Raw genomic sequence first — 16,307 nt, forward strand, 5'->3', positions numbered from 1 at the left:
GGGTATTTCAAAGCAACTCGGAATATTGTGTGCCTTTATTATTATTTTTCATAGTGTAAGCACCAGGGAATGAACTTCCATTGTGACTCATTGGATGTAGGAATCTTGGTTTAACACCCAAGTTTTGAACTACTCAAATTTCTTGTGTGTTCTTTTCTCTCCCTTACCTCTGATTTATTGATAAAGAATCTAGTATCCTTCACATGTAATTACAATAATTGGTATCTAGAGCTTAGGTTTCGTGCTTTTTTTGCTTTGTATCTATGTTTTCTTCAATTGTTGATATATGTTGCTTACTTCCTTTTTTGCAGTCTTTATAGATACAAGTATATTTTGATGATAACAAAGTTGTAACAATAAAAAGAGAAGAACATTGATCAAGAGAAAAAACATCAATCATGTGTGAATATTGAAGATGTACGGTGTAGCCACACGGGAAGAGTAATGACATATCAAAGTCGCAAGATCATTGGATCAAGAGAAAAAAAGAATAATTAGAAGAGCAACAACAAGATCAAAGACAACAAACCATGGACAAAATCTAAAAGAAGCTCAATATCACAACCATGGTGAAAAATGATCAAAATCAACAAAGTGTCAAGCATTGTCATATCCAACAAGTCAAAGCATCAAGCTCAAGTAAAGATTCAAGACACAAGACATTAGGCTAAGTCTAAAATCATATTTAGAATATATTTTTAGGATTTAGACTTATATGTAAGGGTCTATGGTAGATTGCATTGCATGAGCTCTAAGTTTTTCTCAAAGTAAACATATTTTTCAAATTGCATAATCGATAGCCTTTAAATTCTTGAAAGAAATTTGAAAAACCTATGGAAAAGATTCTTGACATATTTTATAACTTCAAAACATATTTATCAAGTCAAGATCTTTCATAAAAAGTGATTGAAATCTATTTAAAACAAATATCTTTTCGTATCAAGTCAAGATCTCCATGAAGTTGTAAACAAGCCAATTTTTCGTATCAAAGATGATGGATTTGGATCTCATGTTCTTCATAAATTTTTTATATCTTTCTTTGATATTTCCAAAGAGACCAAGATCACACCAATCCAATAATAAGATCTTAAGTTATGCCCAAAATACAAAATAATATTCTTGTTGGTAATCGATTACCACTGCACCAGAACAACTATCACGGCTATAAATGGCTAATTTTGGATAAAATCACTATATATACATTCTCCACGACCCTAAAACTGATTGATCACTATTCTTACACATCCTAAGGATAATTTGAGAGCTTCTACACAATCACTTGCATATTCTTTCATATTTTCAAATATTATACATATTTGAGCTCATATCTTGAAAATCCATATACTTATAGTGCTTCAAGTTGTATATCCACACTTTGAGAGTGTGTATTTATTTATAAACTCCTTCCTTTGTATTCTTGAATTGAGAGGGTAGTGAAACTCATTATATTTTAGAGGTACCTAAATACCTAAGTAAATTTGGAGTGAAAAGTTGTAAGGTATCCAAGAACCCGAAGTCTTGAAAGATTGTAAAGGTTTGTTAAGCACCCATGAATCTTAACCGTTAGTGAAAGAGTTGATCAAATGACTTTAGTCTGGACGTGGGTAACAAATGGTGGTGGCTGAACCAGGATATACTGTGTTTGTAATTCTCTAAACTCTAAATTCTTTATTTCTAACACTTTAATTAGTTATATGATATTATGAATGCGCTAGTATAGATTATATCATTGTGGTAAATTGTATATTATTGATTTCTTGAATATATTTATGGGAAAAATGTGTGTCATTTTAAATGATACAAGTTTTGTCATTTCATAGACACAAAGAGGTGGACACACATTTACTACTTTTGTCTTTATTTTTCAGTGGGACCCACACTTCTTTGTGTCTATGAAATGACATAACTTGTATCATTTAAAATGACACACACTTTTTCCTATATTTATAAGCTTATTATATGTCAAAGTTTTCATAAAATATTAATTTAGTAAAAAGAAGGAGAATTTTGCGAAAATCTTGTAATACTTAATTCTCCCTCCTCTTGAGTATGGAAGGCCATATTCCTAACAATCTTTTATTCCATGCTTCGATTGGTTCTTACAATTACTATTATTTTCAAGTTCTGTATATTTAGAATATTGTTATTTCTTCTGCGCTTCTACTCCCCCTTCTTTCTTGTATCGGGTCTGTTTTCTTGCTATCTTGGTCTTTGAAACTCATCAAGATGGGCACTACACGCATGTATGTGGATAGATACAATGGCAAAAGGGACTTTAATATGTGGAGAAAAGAAAATGAAGGCTGTCTTGGTTCACCAGAAGTGTTCCAAGGCCTTGGGTGGTGTTAAGGATCTGCTTGTTACCCTGAGTACCGAGGAAAATAAGGACATGTTAAAAACTGCTTATAGTTTGTTGATCTTGCACTTGATAGACAATGTCCTTAGACAAGTGAATGATAAAACTACTGTTGCTGGGGTTTGGTTGAAGCTGGAATCTTTATTCATGACTAAGTCCTTATTTAAAAAGATTTACCTTAAAGAAAAAATGTTTGAATTTAGAATGAACTCTAATAAATCATTAGATAAGAACTTAGATGAATTTAAAAATATAACCATAAGTCTAGCTAATACAGTGAGAAGATCTCGGATGAAAACCGCTCTTCTAAATGTCTTGCCTGAGACTTTCATGGATGTGAAAGCTGCAATTAAGTTTGAAAGGGAGTCAATGTCCCTTGAGGATGTGTTGGCAGCCCTTAGGTATAAGGAATTAGAGATAAACTCCAATAAAAAGGCCCATATAAAGAAGCTGAATATTAAAGGGAGGTTTAAGAAGAAACCCCAATCTAATAATAAGGGTAAGGGTAAAAATGACTTCTTGAGTTAGGAGAATCTCGATAATAACTTCTTGGAGACATCAAGAAGCTTTGGTAAAGGCTTTGATTGTGTGAGGAGTTTCTGGTACCATTACTAGCTTGTGTGCATATGGTTAATCTCCTCTGCTATGTAATCGGTTGTTTCTGGTTATGTCTTGTTGGTTACGATTTCTGATTTGGTTGTTGTAATTAGGGGTGTTCGCGGTCTGGATTGGATCGATTTTGGAAGCAAAAATCATCCGATCTAATCCAATTTTTTTCAGTTTGGATTGGATCAGTTTTTGATTTTTTGAAAATCCTAAAGTTTATTTCATAATTATTGTGCAAATAACATCTTTTGTATATATTGGTTTTGTAATTTATTTATTTTTTGAAATACAAAAGCATCAGCAAATGATAATATAATTTTTTTTTTTGGTAATGAGATATGGAGCTCTATATAGATGAAATTTTGTTGATGAGATGTGACTAGAATTTTTCTTGGGTTTAATTAATGGATTAATGGGTCTTGGGTTTAAAATTTTTTAGGTCATCATTAGGGAAAGATTTAAATAGGTAGAGAGAAATTAATATAGTGGATCGATTTTCATCAACCAATCTGAAAACCGATCCAATCTAATTAAAATTTGTGATTTTTTTTCAATTTTCGATTTATTCGATTTTCGATTTTTCAATTCGGTCACCACGATTTGAATCAGTTGATAAATACTCTAGTTGTAATATTTGCGACGTTAGGAATTTCTTTGAAGCTTTGGGTATTTCAAAGCAACTCTAAATAGTAATGTAAGCACCACTGAATGGACTCCCATAATAACCATATAAATGTAGGAATCTTGGTTTAATACCCAAATTTCGAACCACTTAAGTTTCTTGTGCGTTATTTTTTCTTTTTCTTTTTTATCTCTGATTTACTGATAAAGAATCTGGTATCACTTGTAATTTGAAACAAATACTTGCCATTGAATTAATATCCGTGGCAGAAAATGTACTGAAAAGTTTTCCCACCCATAGGGACATGTGTCAAGGTGTGTGGTTCGAGTGTAAAGTTTTTGTCTCATGCTACATTTTCTTACTCTAAGATATATAGTTTTTCACTTTTTTGACAACTCGTACTATCTTATCTTAAAAAACAGAAAGAAAAGAAATTTAGAATATGATTTTGGGTGGTGAAAGGGGTGAGGATGAGCGTGTCCAAGCAAATAATCCCTCCATGATTAAGATGTTGACTTTAACTATGCTTACAAAATTCCTTTATGCTTGCTGCATGGACCACCGTATACACGGTCTACACCACCACACCATTGTTTTTCTTTCTTTTCTTTTTCTTTTTTCTCCTCTCTCTTTCTGTGTCCATGGCAGTCAATGTTTGACTTTGGACATAAATGATACTTAGTTGGACATTGATACGTCTCTTTAAGCTTTCATGTTCATTGATGAATGGTCTAATCATGTGAACAGAATGAATCACTATTCACTCCCCAGTCACAACTTTTAGATGCTGATGATATATATATATATATATATAATGAGGTAGGATCCTTTGACACTAGTGTCAAATTTGAAGTTTGACACCTCATCTGGAAGCAGTTGGATAAAAAAAATCAATGCTATCATATACTTACAAATCAGAGTCGTTGATCTTTTTTGATCTAATGACTCTCATATGAGGTGTCAAAGGATCCTACCTCATATATATATATATATATATATATATATATATATATGAGAGAGATCTTTTGACTCTAGAGTAAGACTTACAACTCTTACTCTCCATCCCAATCGTTGATTTCTGTCCATCTAACTGTTATTATTTATTTGGAATAAAAAATTAATTAATTGTTATAGATAACCGTTAGATGGACGGAAATCATTGATTGAGATGAGGAGTAAGAGTTGTAAGTCTTACTCTAGAGTCAAAAGATCCCTCCCATATATATATATATATATATATATATATATATGGGGTAAATATTTCTACAGCAACTTTAGATAAGCTTATCTACAGCTGCCATTTTTAACTATATTCTCCCGGAAGAATATAGTTATAACGTTAAAGTTGCTCTTTTCTCTCTCTCCACGTCAGCACAAAAGTAATGAAGAGAGAGAAAAAAGAGCAACTTTAACGTTATAACTATATTCTCCCGGGAGAATATAGTTAAAAATGGCAGCTGTAGATAAGTTTATCTAAAGTTACTGTAGAAATACTTTTGCCATATATATATATATAGAGAGAAAAGAGCAACTTTAACGTTATAACTATATTCTCCAGGGAGAATATAGTTAAAAATGGCAGCTGTAAATAAGCTTATCTAAAGTTGCTGTAGAAATGTTTACCCCTATATATATATATATATATATATATATATATATGAAGGAAGATATTCTCACTACCAAAATTTTTCACTACCAACTTACTACCTATCTAATTACCATTGGATCAAAGAGAGAGAATGCTAAAAAAAATTTGAAGATAGAAAAAATGTTAATCCAATGGTGATTAGATAGGTAGTAAGTTGGTAGTGGAAAATTTGAGTAGTAAGAATATCTCTCCTATATATATATATATATACACTCTCTTTTGCAACAAATTATTTCCATTTATTTATGTGATTGTACTTTTTTTTTTCTTTGACGTGAGTGATTATACTTTATACATATCATCCTTTTCCTAGGAGATGAACTAGTAATCGAGTATTTGGATATTGATTTGCATCATTTTAAGTATCAAAACAAAAGTGGTAACAAATGAAAAAAAAGAAGTAAATAGGGGATTGGAGACTCCATGGTTGTAATAATTATTCTAATGAGACAAATACAAAATTAAAGAAAAACATCTTCAATTGCAAAAGGATAAGGTCTTTCACAGTTTCACTAGCTAGCTAGTTTACATAAATTCAACATGGTAGCTTATAGACGTGTGTTAGGTTAGCATTTCTTTGACTGTTAGGCCTGTTTGCACTTTGAACACTAAACACGATTGAGTGCACGTGGGGAGCCCTATGACATGGAGAAGAAGCAGATATTCAAAGATTCTGATTGAATCGGGTGTGCAATTTTCAAATTCTTCGTGTAACATGTACATGGAAATTTGTTTATCTGGGGACTTTCTCATTGACAGATTAAGACTTTTTTTTGAAATACTTTAAACAATATGATTGGACTGCTAATAGTACAATATATATTTTTTTTCCATTTCATCGCATTTATTTTTCTCTTTATTTTACCTACAATTAAATTTTTAAATATAAATTAAGTCATATTATATGTGTTTTGCTTATTAAAATTATTTTTTTTGCATACCAAAAAAAAAATGTTATTTAATTTTGTTGAAACTGACTTTAGTCAATAATGATTGCCATAAGTATGTTGTTATGTTTATCTTTGTAAAACAATTAATGTTAAGTATTATCTATAGTATGGTTTGTAGAAATGCCATAAACTAACTTGTATATATTGAGATGAATGAATAAAAGATAGTTATTTTTATTTGTATTTTTCCTTTTCATAGAGCATTTCGTATTCCTTTTGCTTTCTACGCTTGTTGTTATTGTTTTGTTTACACTCACTGATATTATGAAAGTCCAAATTTCTAAAGTGAAATCCGCCATGCCAATCCCATCTTCTTTTGGTGGCCGAATTTGGATCTTTGTGACCCCATTTCCAAAACCAGGACCGCAAATGCTGGTCGACCTGACAAGGACCCAATAAAAAATCAACCTTTTTTAACTCACGACTGAACTTAACCATTTATCTCATTCTATAATTCACCGCCAAACATCTGTATGTTATAGCGCAAGATAAGAAAAAAAAAAAAAAAACACTATCTTCTTCATCGTAAATGATATGCTTGCCCCAAGATGACCTGACCCAGACCCAGTAGATAAATCTCAATTCATTAGACCTTTTGGTACAATCAAATAGAGAGCCCCAAGGGCGCCATATTCTAAGAGCCTAAACTATGTGATTGAATAAATCCTATTCTATCTGTTGGGGGTGGAGAACTCTTTCCCTTTCTTCAAACTCCATTCATATTTTTCATAAAGAAATCTTTGATCAACGATAGAACAAAATTCATTTTGAATCGTATTTAAGGGATTCCTTGCTTAATCAACTAAATAATAGTGCATGATTTACACTGATTTAACTTATGCATTTAAAGTTGGTCTAATTTTCATATATATAACTCATAATGCATTTAATTTATGCGTGGGGACACAAGTTCATTAAACAAAAAATTATGTAAATATATGATATGTAAAAATATGAACTTGAAATAAAAGGATATTTGAAATATTATTGAATCGTATTTGAATATGTACATAGGGGTCTCTATTTATAGAGACTTCTTGACCTAATTTTGACCTAATGGGCTTGGCCCAATATACAAGTAACGGACTAAATAAATACAAATAAATGACTACATAATTACTAATAAATGACTACATAATTACTATTTACAACACTCCCCCTCAAGCTGAGGAATAGATATTTATCATTCCCAGCTTGCTAGCAAGTTCTTGAAATCTATCTGAAGGAAGCCCCTTTGTCAATAGATCAGCTAATTGACGCCCAGTGGGAATGTATGGAGTGGTAATCAACCCGCTATCAAGTTTCTCTTTGATGAAATGGCGGTCGACCTCAATATGTTTAGTCCGATCATGTTGAACTAGATTATGAGCTATACAAATAGCGGACTTATTATCACATAGCAGCTTCATAGGTCCCTCACATTTTATTTTTAGATCATCAAGTACAATTTTCAGCCACAGTAACTCACAAATGCCTTGAGCCATAGCTCGAAATTCAGCTTCTGCACTTGATCTGGCGACCACATCTTGTTTCTTACTTCTCCATGTCACCAAGTTACCACAAAGAAACATGCAATAACCAGTGGTAGAACGACGGTCAGTCACGGATCCAGCATAATCAGCATCTGTGTAGACTTCTAAAGATAGATTGCCATCACGTCGGAATAACAACCCTTTACCAGGAGTACCTTTCAGATACTGAAGAATTCTCTCTACTGCCTGCATATGTTTCTCCTTTGGATCGTGCATAAACTGACTGACAACACTAACAACATAAGCTAAGTCTGGTCTAGTATGGGCCAAATATATCAATTTCCCAACTAGCCGTTGATATTGTCCTTTATCAACTGGAGGACTCTCCTCTTCATAGCCCATCTTGTGATTCTGCTCAATAGGAGTATTAGAGGGTTTACACCCGAGCTTTCCTGCTTCTTTGAGAAGATCAAGAACATATTTCCTCTGGCTGATAAAGATTCCTTTGCTCGAATGAGCTACTTCTATCCCTAGGAAATATCTCAGTTTCCCAAGGTCTTTGACTTCAAACTCAGAGGCAAGCCGTGTTTGCAGAATCTGTCTCTCCACAAAATCATCACCTGTGATAATAATATCATCAACATATACAAGGAGCACATTAAGCTTCCCATTTTGGGAGTGCTTGAAAAAAAGAGTGTGATCTCCTTGACTTTGTTTATATCCTAAGGTCATCATAACCTTAGTAAACTTTCCAAACCAGGCACGAGGTGACTGCTTCAATCCACACAAGGCCTTTTTTAATTTACAAACTTTATTTTCTCCCTTCACAGAATCAAAACCAGGCGGAATTTCCATGTAGACTTCTTCTTCTAACTCACCATTGAGGAAATCATTCTTCACATCAAATTGGTTTATATCCCAATTGTAATGGGCAGCAAGGGATAACAAAACTCTCACCGTATTCATCTTTGCAACTAGAGCAAATGTTTCTTCATAATCAATGCCATAGGTTTGAGAGTAACCTTTGGCAACTAATCGAGCTTTGTATCTCTCAAAAGTTCCATCAGAATTATATTTCAGGGCATAAACCCATCTGCACCCTACTGCTTTCTTTCCAGTAGGTCTATCAATAACCTCCCATGTTTTATTTTTCTCCAATGCATTCATCTCCTCTTGCATGGCTTGAGCCCAATTCCTATCTTTCAAGGCTTCATGTACTGATTTTGGGATTGCAATAGAGTCTAGTGCTGAAACAAAGCTTTTGTGCTGCACAGAAAGATTAGCAGAGGAAACAAACTGGGAGATAGGGTATTGAGTACAAGAGGGACAAGATTTCTTGGGACAAGCTCTTTTTCCTTTTCTAAGAGCAATGGGTAAATCATCAGAATCAGTAGTAATGGGTAAGTCATCAGAAGTATTAACATCATGATCAGAAATATGAGATTCAGGACTTACCAGTGGTTCAGACGATTGAGGTTGCTGCTGAGACAATGTGGGTTGTTTCCTTCTTTCAGGTGTCATAATCTTTCGTATCTCTGGTGTACTTGATGTATCAATCACAGGAGAATCAGTCACAGGAGGATCAGACACAGGAGGAACAGACAAAGGAGAAACAGACACAGGAGGAACAGGACCAGGTGGAGGATACACTGACATAGGTAAAGGAGTAGACACTGATGATTCAAACTCAAAGAAGGGAGGTGATGAGATTTCTGGTGAAGGATTCTCCCCCTGAAGATGAGGACCTTAAAAAAAGGACTCAGATTCCTGAAATGTAGCATCCATAGAAACAAAAAATTTCCTACTACTAGGGTGATAGCACTTGTAGCCCTTCTTATCAGGAACATAACCAAGAAAAACACATTTAATAGCCCTAGGGTCTAACTTACTGCGATGATGTTTATGAATATGAACAAAAGCAACACACCCAAACACTCGTGGAGGAAGACTCATCATAGTTGGAATAGAAGGGAAAAAAGAAGTCATAGAGTGAATAGGACTTACATGGTCAAGTACCCGAGTGGGTAAACGGTTGATCAAGAATGCTGCAGTAAGAATAGCATCTCCCCAATAGTATTTGGGTACATGTGTCTGAAACATTAATGCACGAGCCACTTCAAGAAGGTGACGATTTTTTCTTTCAGCAACCCCATTCTGTTGGGGGGTGTCAACACAAGTAAGTTCATGAATCATACCGTTATTTCTTATAAATTGGGAAAAGCTATGATTAACATATTCAGTACCATTATCTGTTCTTAGTCTCTTGAGTTTTTTACCAAACTGGGTCTCAATCATTTTATAAAATTGAAAGAACAGTTGTGGTACCTCAGACTTTTCACGCATTAAGTACACCCAAGTTACACGAGTGCAATCATCAATAAAAGAAACAAACCATCTATTTCCAGAACCATGAGGGACTTTAGAGGGACCCCAAACATCAGAATGAATAAGATCAAAAGGTTCAACACTCTTAGTAATACTAGAAGGAAAAGACACACGATGATGCTTAGCAAATTCACAAACATCACAATGAAAAGACTCAACAGATTTAGACAAAAACAATGACGGAAATAAAGATTTGAGTAAACTAAATGGAGGATGACCTAAACGCTTATGATGAAGCCAAATCAAAGAATCAGCAGTTGATTGACCATGAGACATCAAGATGTGATTTGTTACTTTATTTGCAGGAGATTGTGACACCAGATAGTACAGACCACCTTGCTCTTTAGCACTACCAATCGTCTTCCCCGTGGTGAGATCCTGAAAAACACAATGGGAAGGATAGAAGGTTACAGTACAATTCAAATCTTTTGTAATTTTATGAATAGAAAGAAAATTCGTGGAGAGTTTAGGAACATGAAGAACATCCTTAAGATGTAAGGACTGCTGTAAGTTTATGTCACCAGAACCCGCAACTGATGTATGAGAGCCATCAGCTACGGCTATTGTATGAATTCCAATGGTAGGATGATAAGAGGTAAAGGAGTCAGCACAACAAGCCATATGATCAGTAGCACCAGAATCAACAACCCAAGAATGTTTAAAATCATTACATGAAGAAAGGAAAGAATAAGTTTTGAAGCTCATACCAGTCATAGTCAAAGCACTAGTATCAGATGGCTTACTCATAGAATCAAGAATGGTTCGGAGCCGTTCCAACTCATCTGGACGAAATGCAGGTTGGGTCTTATTAGGTGTAGGAGTTATTTCAGAGGAAGTAAAATGCGCTTGACCACGCAACTTTGCCATCTTTTCTAAGACAGATTGCTTTCCATAAAGGCGAAAGCATAAATGCTTGATATGACCTGTTCTTTTACAATAAGAACACCATCGATCATCTCTCTTAGGTCTAGAAGAGGTACCATCATAAAATTTTGAAAAAGAACTCCTTTGAGAAGAGGCCATACTGCACATAAAATGGTCAAAGAAAAGCTCCAAGAAGCCAAAAAATCACAAATAAATACCAAATGATGTCCGATCAAAGAGAGGAGCACAGATCCAGAAAGAGGATGAAGGGACGATCAAGATCGCGGTGGTCCGATCCGGAAAAATGGTCTCACGCGCCGCCACGCGCCGGTGAGATTGGCTGCGCGTGGGCTTCACTCTCGGTTGAAGGGGCGGCGCGTGTGGGCGCTTGCGGTGGCCGTCCGGTCTGAAATTTCTGGAGCAACGTCGGCCGGTGAGCGCGGTTCTTTCTGGGTCTGTTCGGAGTTGAAAAATCACCGGGAAAGGGTCCAATCGTGATGAACAGATGCTGTCTTGAGACGATGAACAGTAACAGAGATCCAGTATAACAGAGATCTTCTCGGTCCAAGAGGTCCCCGGAAAAAATCCGGTGGCAGCTGATGGCAGCGAGAGACAAAAAGAATAAAATGTTCTTGTTCTAAAGACAATAGGCGCGGAAGCAGAGCCCTCAGGATCGAGAGCTCTGATACCAACTTGAAATAAAAGGGTATTTGAAATATTATTGAATCGTATTTGAATCTGTACATAGGGGTCTCTATTTATAGAGACTTTTTGACCTAATTTTGACCTAATGGGCTTGGCTCAATATACAAGTAACGGACTAAATAAATACAAATAAATGACTACATAATTACTAATAAATGACTACATAATTACTATTTACAATATATGAGAATGAGTTTCTATAAAATGTACGGTTAGTTTTTTCTGATAATGAAGTTTCCGAAAAGGCCAAATGCGCTTTGACAAAGACTCAGTCTCTTCCCTACTTTTTGATTCCTTTATCCCTCTAAAGGTTTGTTAACATTCATACAACCTTAGAGAGGTTTACAAAGCCTCTTTCTCTCTCTCCACCAATTAGAAAAGATTATAGACCAAGAATTTCGGACATTGCATCAAATTTTGTTAGTCTTCAAGGCAATCCTAAAGTTATGGAAGCGCATCAACACCAAAAGAACAGAGAAAACTATGTGGAAAAGCAAATTGAAGAAGGAGTAGTAGCACAGTTAAGGCAAGAAAATAAAGAAGACCAAGCAACAAAACAATCATCATCATCATCACCACCACCAACATCCCCATCTTCACAACCTTCAGCGTCCTCCTCTCCTTCTCATGAATTCTCCTTCACGATCTCTCTCAACTCTTCCTCCACCACATTCCCTCCTAAATCCAAAGCTCCACCTTCACTTGCAGTTGATTTATCTCCTGCTGATGACATCTTCTTCCATGGTCACTTGCTTCCTCTCCATTTCTTATCACACTTCCCTGCATCACCTCGCTCTTCCACCAACTCCATGGACAGCTTCACCCTCCCCATTAGAGAGTTATTAGAAGATGAAAATCGTAGCAGCAGCAGCAGCAATAGCAATAGGAACAACGTCACCATAGACTGCAATAAAAGCAGCAAAAGAGAAGGCAACAACAACAATACTAGAGGAACAAACGTAGAAGCTAAGTCCAAGTCCAAGTCCAAGTCAACTTTTTGGTTATTTGGGTTTACAAAAGGGCGCAAAGGGTGTCATAAAGTTAGAGATAAGGAAGATAAAGAGAAGCACAAGAAGAAGCTCAGTTTTGAAGTGATCCATGCAATAAAAAAGTACTTAAGAATGGTCCAGCCTCTAATGCTTTTCAGAGGAAAAAGAGAGAAAATTCGATTCCGTGGACAGGGTTATTCTTACTCAGGGAATGTAACTCCGAGAAATAAGAAAGAATTGAAGGGTTGGAGAGGAGAATATTCAGCACCAGCATCAATGATAACATCTCCAACAAACAGTGGTCTTTTACTTTCAACCACTGTTCTTCCTCCTGCTAGTGATAGCACCGTGCAAGAGTTGCAGGCAGCCATTCAAGGTGCAATTGCTCACTGCAAAAATTCTATTGCAAAAGAAGAGAACCTCAAATGCTGATTGGTGGATAGGAGGGGATTTTATTTTATTTTATTTTATTTTATTTTTTTCTATCATTGATTTCCTCTGTGGTATAATAAGTAATTAAAATTGTGTAGATAAAAATGTATTACTATAATGGGATGAAAAAAGAAGCACAACTTGAAATAATATATTAAAGAAGATTAATAATTTGTGTCATAGATCTAGACCAACTTGTATTATAGTATCTCATGAATTTCGGGAATCATCAGCTAGCTGCTGGTTTTCCACTTGGTAGTTAAAGAATTGCTATCAATGAATACATTTGTTATTTTGTTTTTGCTATTCGATCGTACGGGAAACTATTTGTTATTTTAAAAAAAAAAAATATAAAATAAAAATCGTACTGATTCTGTATGTGGGATTTTGACATGAATAAGCACATATGTAGCAGCAGCCAGAGACGCTTCAGATTTTTTTCCTCTTTGACATTGTCCTTGCAGATCCTCAATGACCTGAGTGTTTGTGTGGCTATGTTATTTAAGGCTGGATGTGTCTAAACTCATGTAAAATATTTTAAGCATGGCTTGATTTATATTAAAAATTTAAAAAGTTTCATATAAGTTTGTTAGTCTATTTAAATCTATCAAATTTTCAATATCTATTAATAATTAGAAAAAAATAAATGATATAATATTAATTTTTAATTAAAATTATTTAAATATGATGACTTATGAACTTATAGGCGAAGCCTTGTAAAAATATGTCTTTAACTTATTTTTTAAATAAGCTTTTTTTTTTTTTTTTGTAAACTTGGGTCTATTCACTGAATATATTTGTCCTGATATAACTTGATATTAATTGGGCCATAAGCTCCTAATAAGTCATCTGACTCATTAATTATTATTTTTCTTTGTTCTTGTTTGCATTTGTTTTTCCTTCGAATCATATCCATTACCAACCGAGACATATTTGGATCAGTTATACCTGATTAGGAATTAGGAAATTTGGCTTAAAAAAAATTGATAAAGAGAGATGTTATTTTTAAATTAATAAATTTTTTAACAAATCTGCAATAGTGTCTTAAACATCCTTTTGTTTATCAATTACAAATCATTTACCTGGAAAATAAGGAATATCATCATTACGTACGTGATTATAATTTTAAACATAACTAATTACAATGCCTATTATATGAAGATACAGACGATGTTGTAGCTGTTGAATTGCATTCTAAGTTTCTAAAAGAGTTCTCGAGAGATCTGGTCTCTCTAAAGAAAGCACAAATCATGTGCTTCTACATGGGCCAGCCTCATCTTTCTTTATCTATTGTTCATTAGGTTCTACCTCAAAGCAAAGGAGAAAATTACAAATATGGCATCCTTGTTTTTCCTTTGTTAGAGCTTGGACAAATGAAAGATGCTGAGGAAACTGCCAAAAGGGGGTTTGAAATAAATAAGCAAGACAATTGGTCACAGCATGCTTTGTGCCATGTTCTTCAGTGTGAGTGCCAATTTATAGAAGCTGTTAATTTCTTGGAAAGATGTTCATCATGATGGAGTTCTTGTTCTTCTTTTATGTCGACACACAATTGGTGGCATATAGCACTTTGTTACTTAGAAGGTAATGCTCCGAGGCAAAGAATGCTCAAGGTATATGACAATTATATATGGAAGGAGTTAGACAAAGCTGATGCTGTGAGTGCAGAAGTTTACTACATGTCATGGGTCTGCTTTTGTTTGATTGTGTGTACAAGGTGAACTAGATAACTTTGGTGATCATATCAAGTTACTTGCATAATGCCTTACCGATCAAGCAAACTGGTATATGGAGTAGTGGCTAGACACTGATTCAAGGATGGAGGAGTTAGATGCTTTACAATTTTTTTTTTTGAACACAAGATGGGTTAATTTGCTAAATTTACATGTTCAGATGCTCCAGATGGGAATGGCTAGTAGATTGGAAACTGTTTGTGGACAAGCTTATGGAGCTCAGCAATATCAAAGAATTGGAATGCAGGCATACACTGCTATATTCTCTCTTACTTTGGTTTGTCTTCCCATGTCTTTTCTTTGGATCAACATGGAAATTGGAATCAGAGCTGTGTTCTCTTATCTGTGCAGGTAACTCCTGAAGAGTAGATCCCAAGATGAACACGATGGAAAGTATCAAGGAAAGATTCTCCACATAAAGACCTCCTCTATTCAAGGAAAGTTCTACAATTACTAGAAAAACATGATGTAGATTTTCATCAAAGCTGACAACTACCAAATCTGGAACGTGTTTGAAAACAGAGACTTCCAGATCACAAAGAGAGATGAAAGACGGAAACATCAAACCCAAGCCCATAGCTGAATACACTAATGAATATTGGATAAAGCTAGAATTCAGTGCACAAGCCAAGAAAATTCTTTATTGTAGCCTTGGAACACAAGAGCATAACTGAGTAATGAGATGCAAAATTGTCAAGCAAATGTGGGATCTCCTAGAGGTAACTCATAAAGGAATCAACGAGGTAAAGTGTAACACCCCGTATGCATCCGGATTTGTTATCATATTACGGTATTAAACGCAGCTCAATAAAATGCGGAAGCTAACTTTTTCTTTTCAATTATGACGTCATTAATATTAACCAAGTTGATTACTTAATCCATTTTCAAAATACTGCCTGTATATAAATTGCAATAAAAGCTATTTACACTGAATAACTTCTTATATAGATGCGTATCTAAATCACGGATTTACAACACGTAGTCCGGACATTATCCTAATACATTATACGACTCAAATCTAAATCAACAAGTCTGAAAACAATGTGGCATGGACAACCCCTATGCTCACCAAATAACAATGTAATAATCTCTCAAAACAATCGTCATAAAATGTAAAGTAGGTATAATCATGAGATATAACTAGACACAGCACACATGCATCAATCAGCCCAACTAAGCTCCGGCCTCCTGCCGGCTGAGGTATCAACCCCCGAGGTACCTGAACCTGAAAATGTGCCCCAAACGTGGGGTGAGATCTCTAAAAAGAAATCTCAGTAAGACAAGGGGTCCTTAAGGATCTTTCCACCCCAAGCTCACTTACATGTGTAATATAAGTTCAAAAATAGTATAACAGTATAAGTTCAGAAATCAGTGCAATGCAGCATATAACCATGTCATGTGTGTCAAAATCCTAGTGGCCAAAGAACATGTAGGAATTACATATGTCTACAACCCACAGTAGTATAAGCCGCTGATTGTACCTGCCCACAGGATCACCATATTGTATGATGCTACATACTCAGGCTTACCGTCTAGGCGGAACAC

General features: G+C 34.9%; 1 protein-coding gene and 1 pseudogene across 1 annotated transcript; both read left to right on the forward strand.

Moving 5' to 3' along the window:
* The first annotated feature begins 11,964 nt into the window (after positions 1-11,964).
* On the forward strand, positions 11,965-13,222 carry LOC133289678 (BRI1 kinase inhibitor 1-like). Its single transcript, XM_061487667.1, has one exon. The coding sequence runs from the start codon at positions 12,055-12,057 to the stop codon at positions 13,027-13,029; it is 975 nt and encodes a 324-aa protein (XP_061343651.1). The 5' UTR covers positions 11,965-12,054; the 3' UTR covers positions 13,030-13,222.
* Positions 13,223-14,183: 961 nt separating this feature from the next.
* Positions 14,184-14,826, forward strand: LOC133289642 (uncharacterized; annotated as a pseudogene).
* The last annotated feature ends 1,481 nt before the right edge of the window (positions 14,827-16,307 follow it).

Source organism: Gastrolobium bilobum, unplaced genomic scaffold, assembly GCF_033153095.1.
Source record: "Gastrolobium bilobum isolate Gb01-03AN ecotype WA unplaced genomic scaffold, APGP_CSIRO_Gbil_v1 utg1031, whole genome shotgun sequence".
Taxonomy (NCBI): Eukaryota; Viridiplantae; Streptophyta; class Magnoliopsida; order Fabales; family Fabaceae; genus Gastrolobium; species Gastrolobium bilobum.

What these genes read in the sequence shown, in the direction of transcription:
- LOC133289678 (XM_061487667.1), top strand. Translation starts at nt 12,055, where the DNA reads ATGGAAGCGCATCAACACCAAAAGAACAGAGAAAACTATGTGGAAAAG.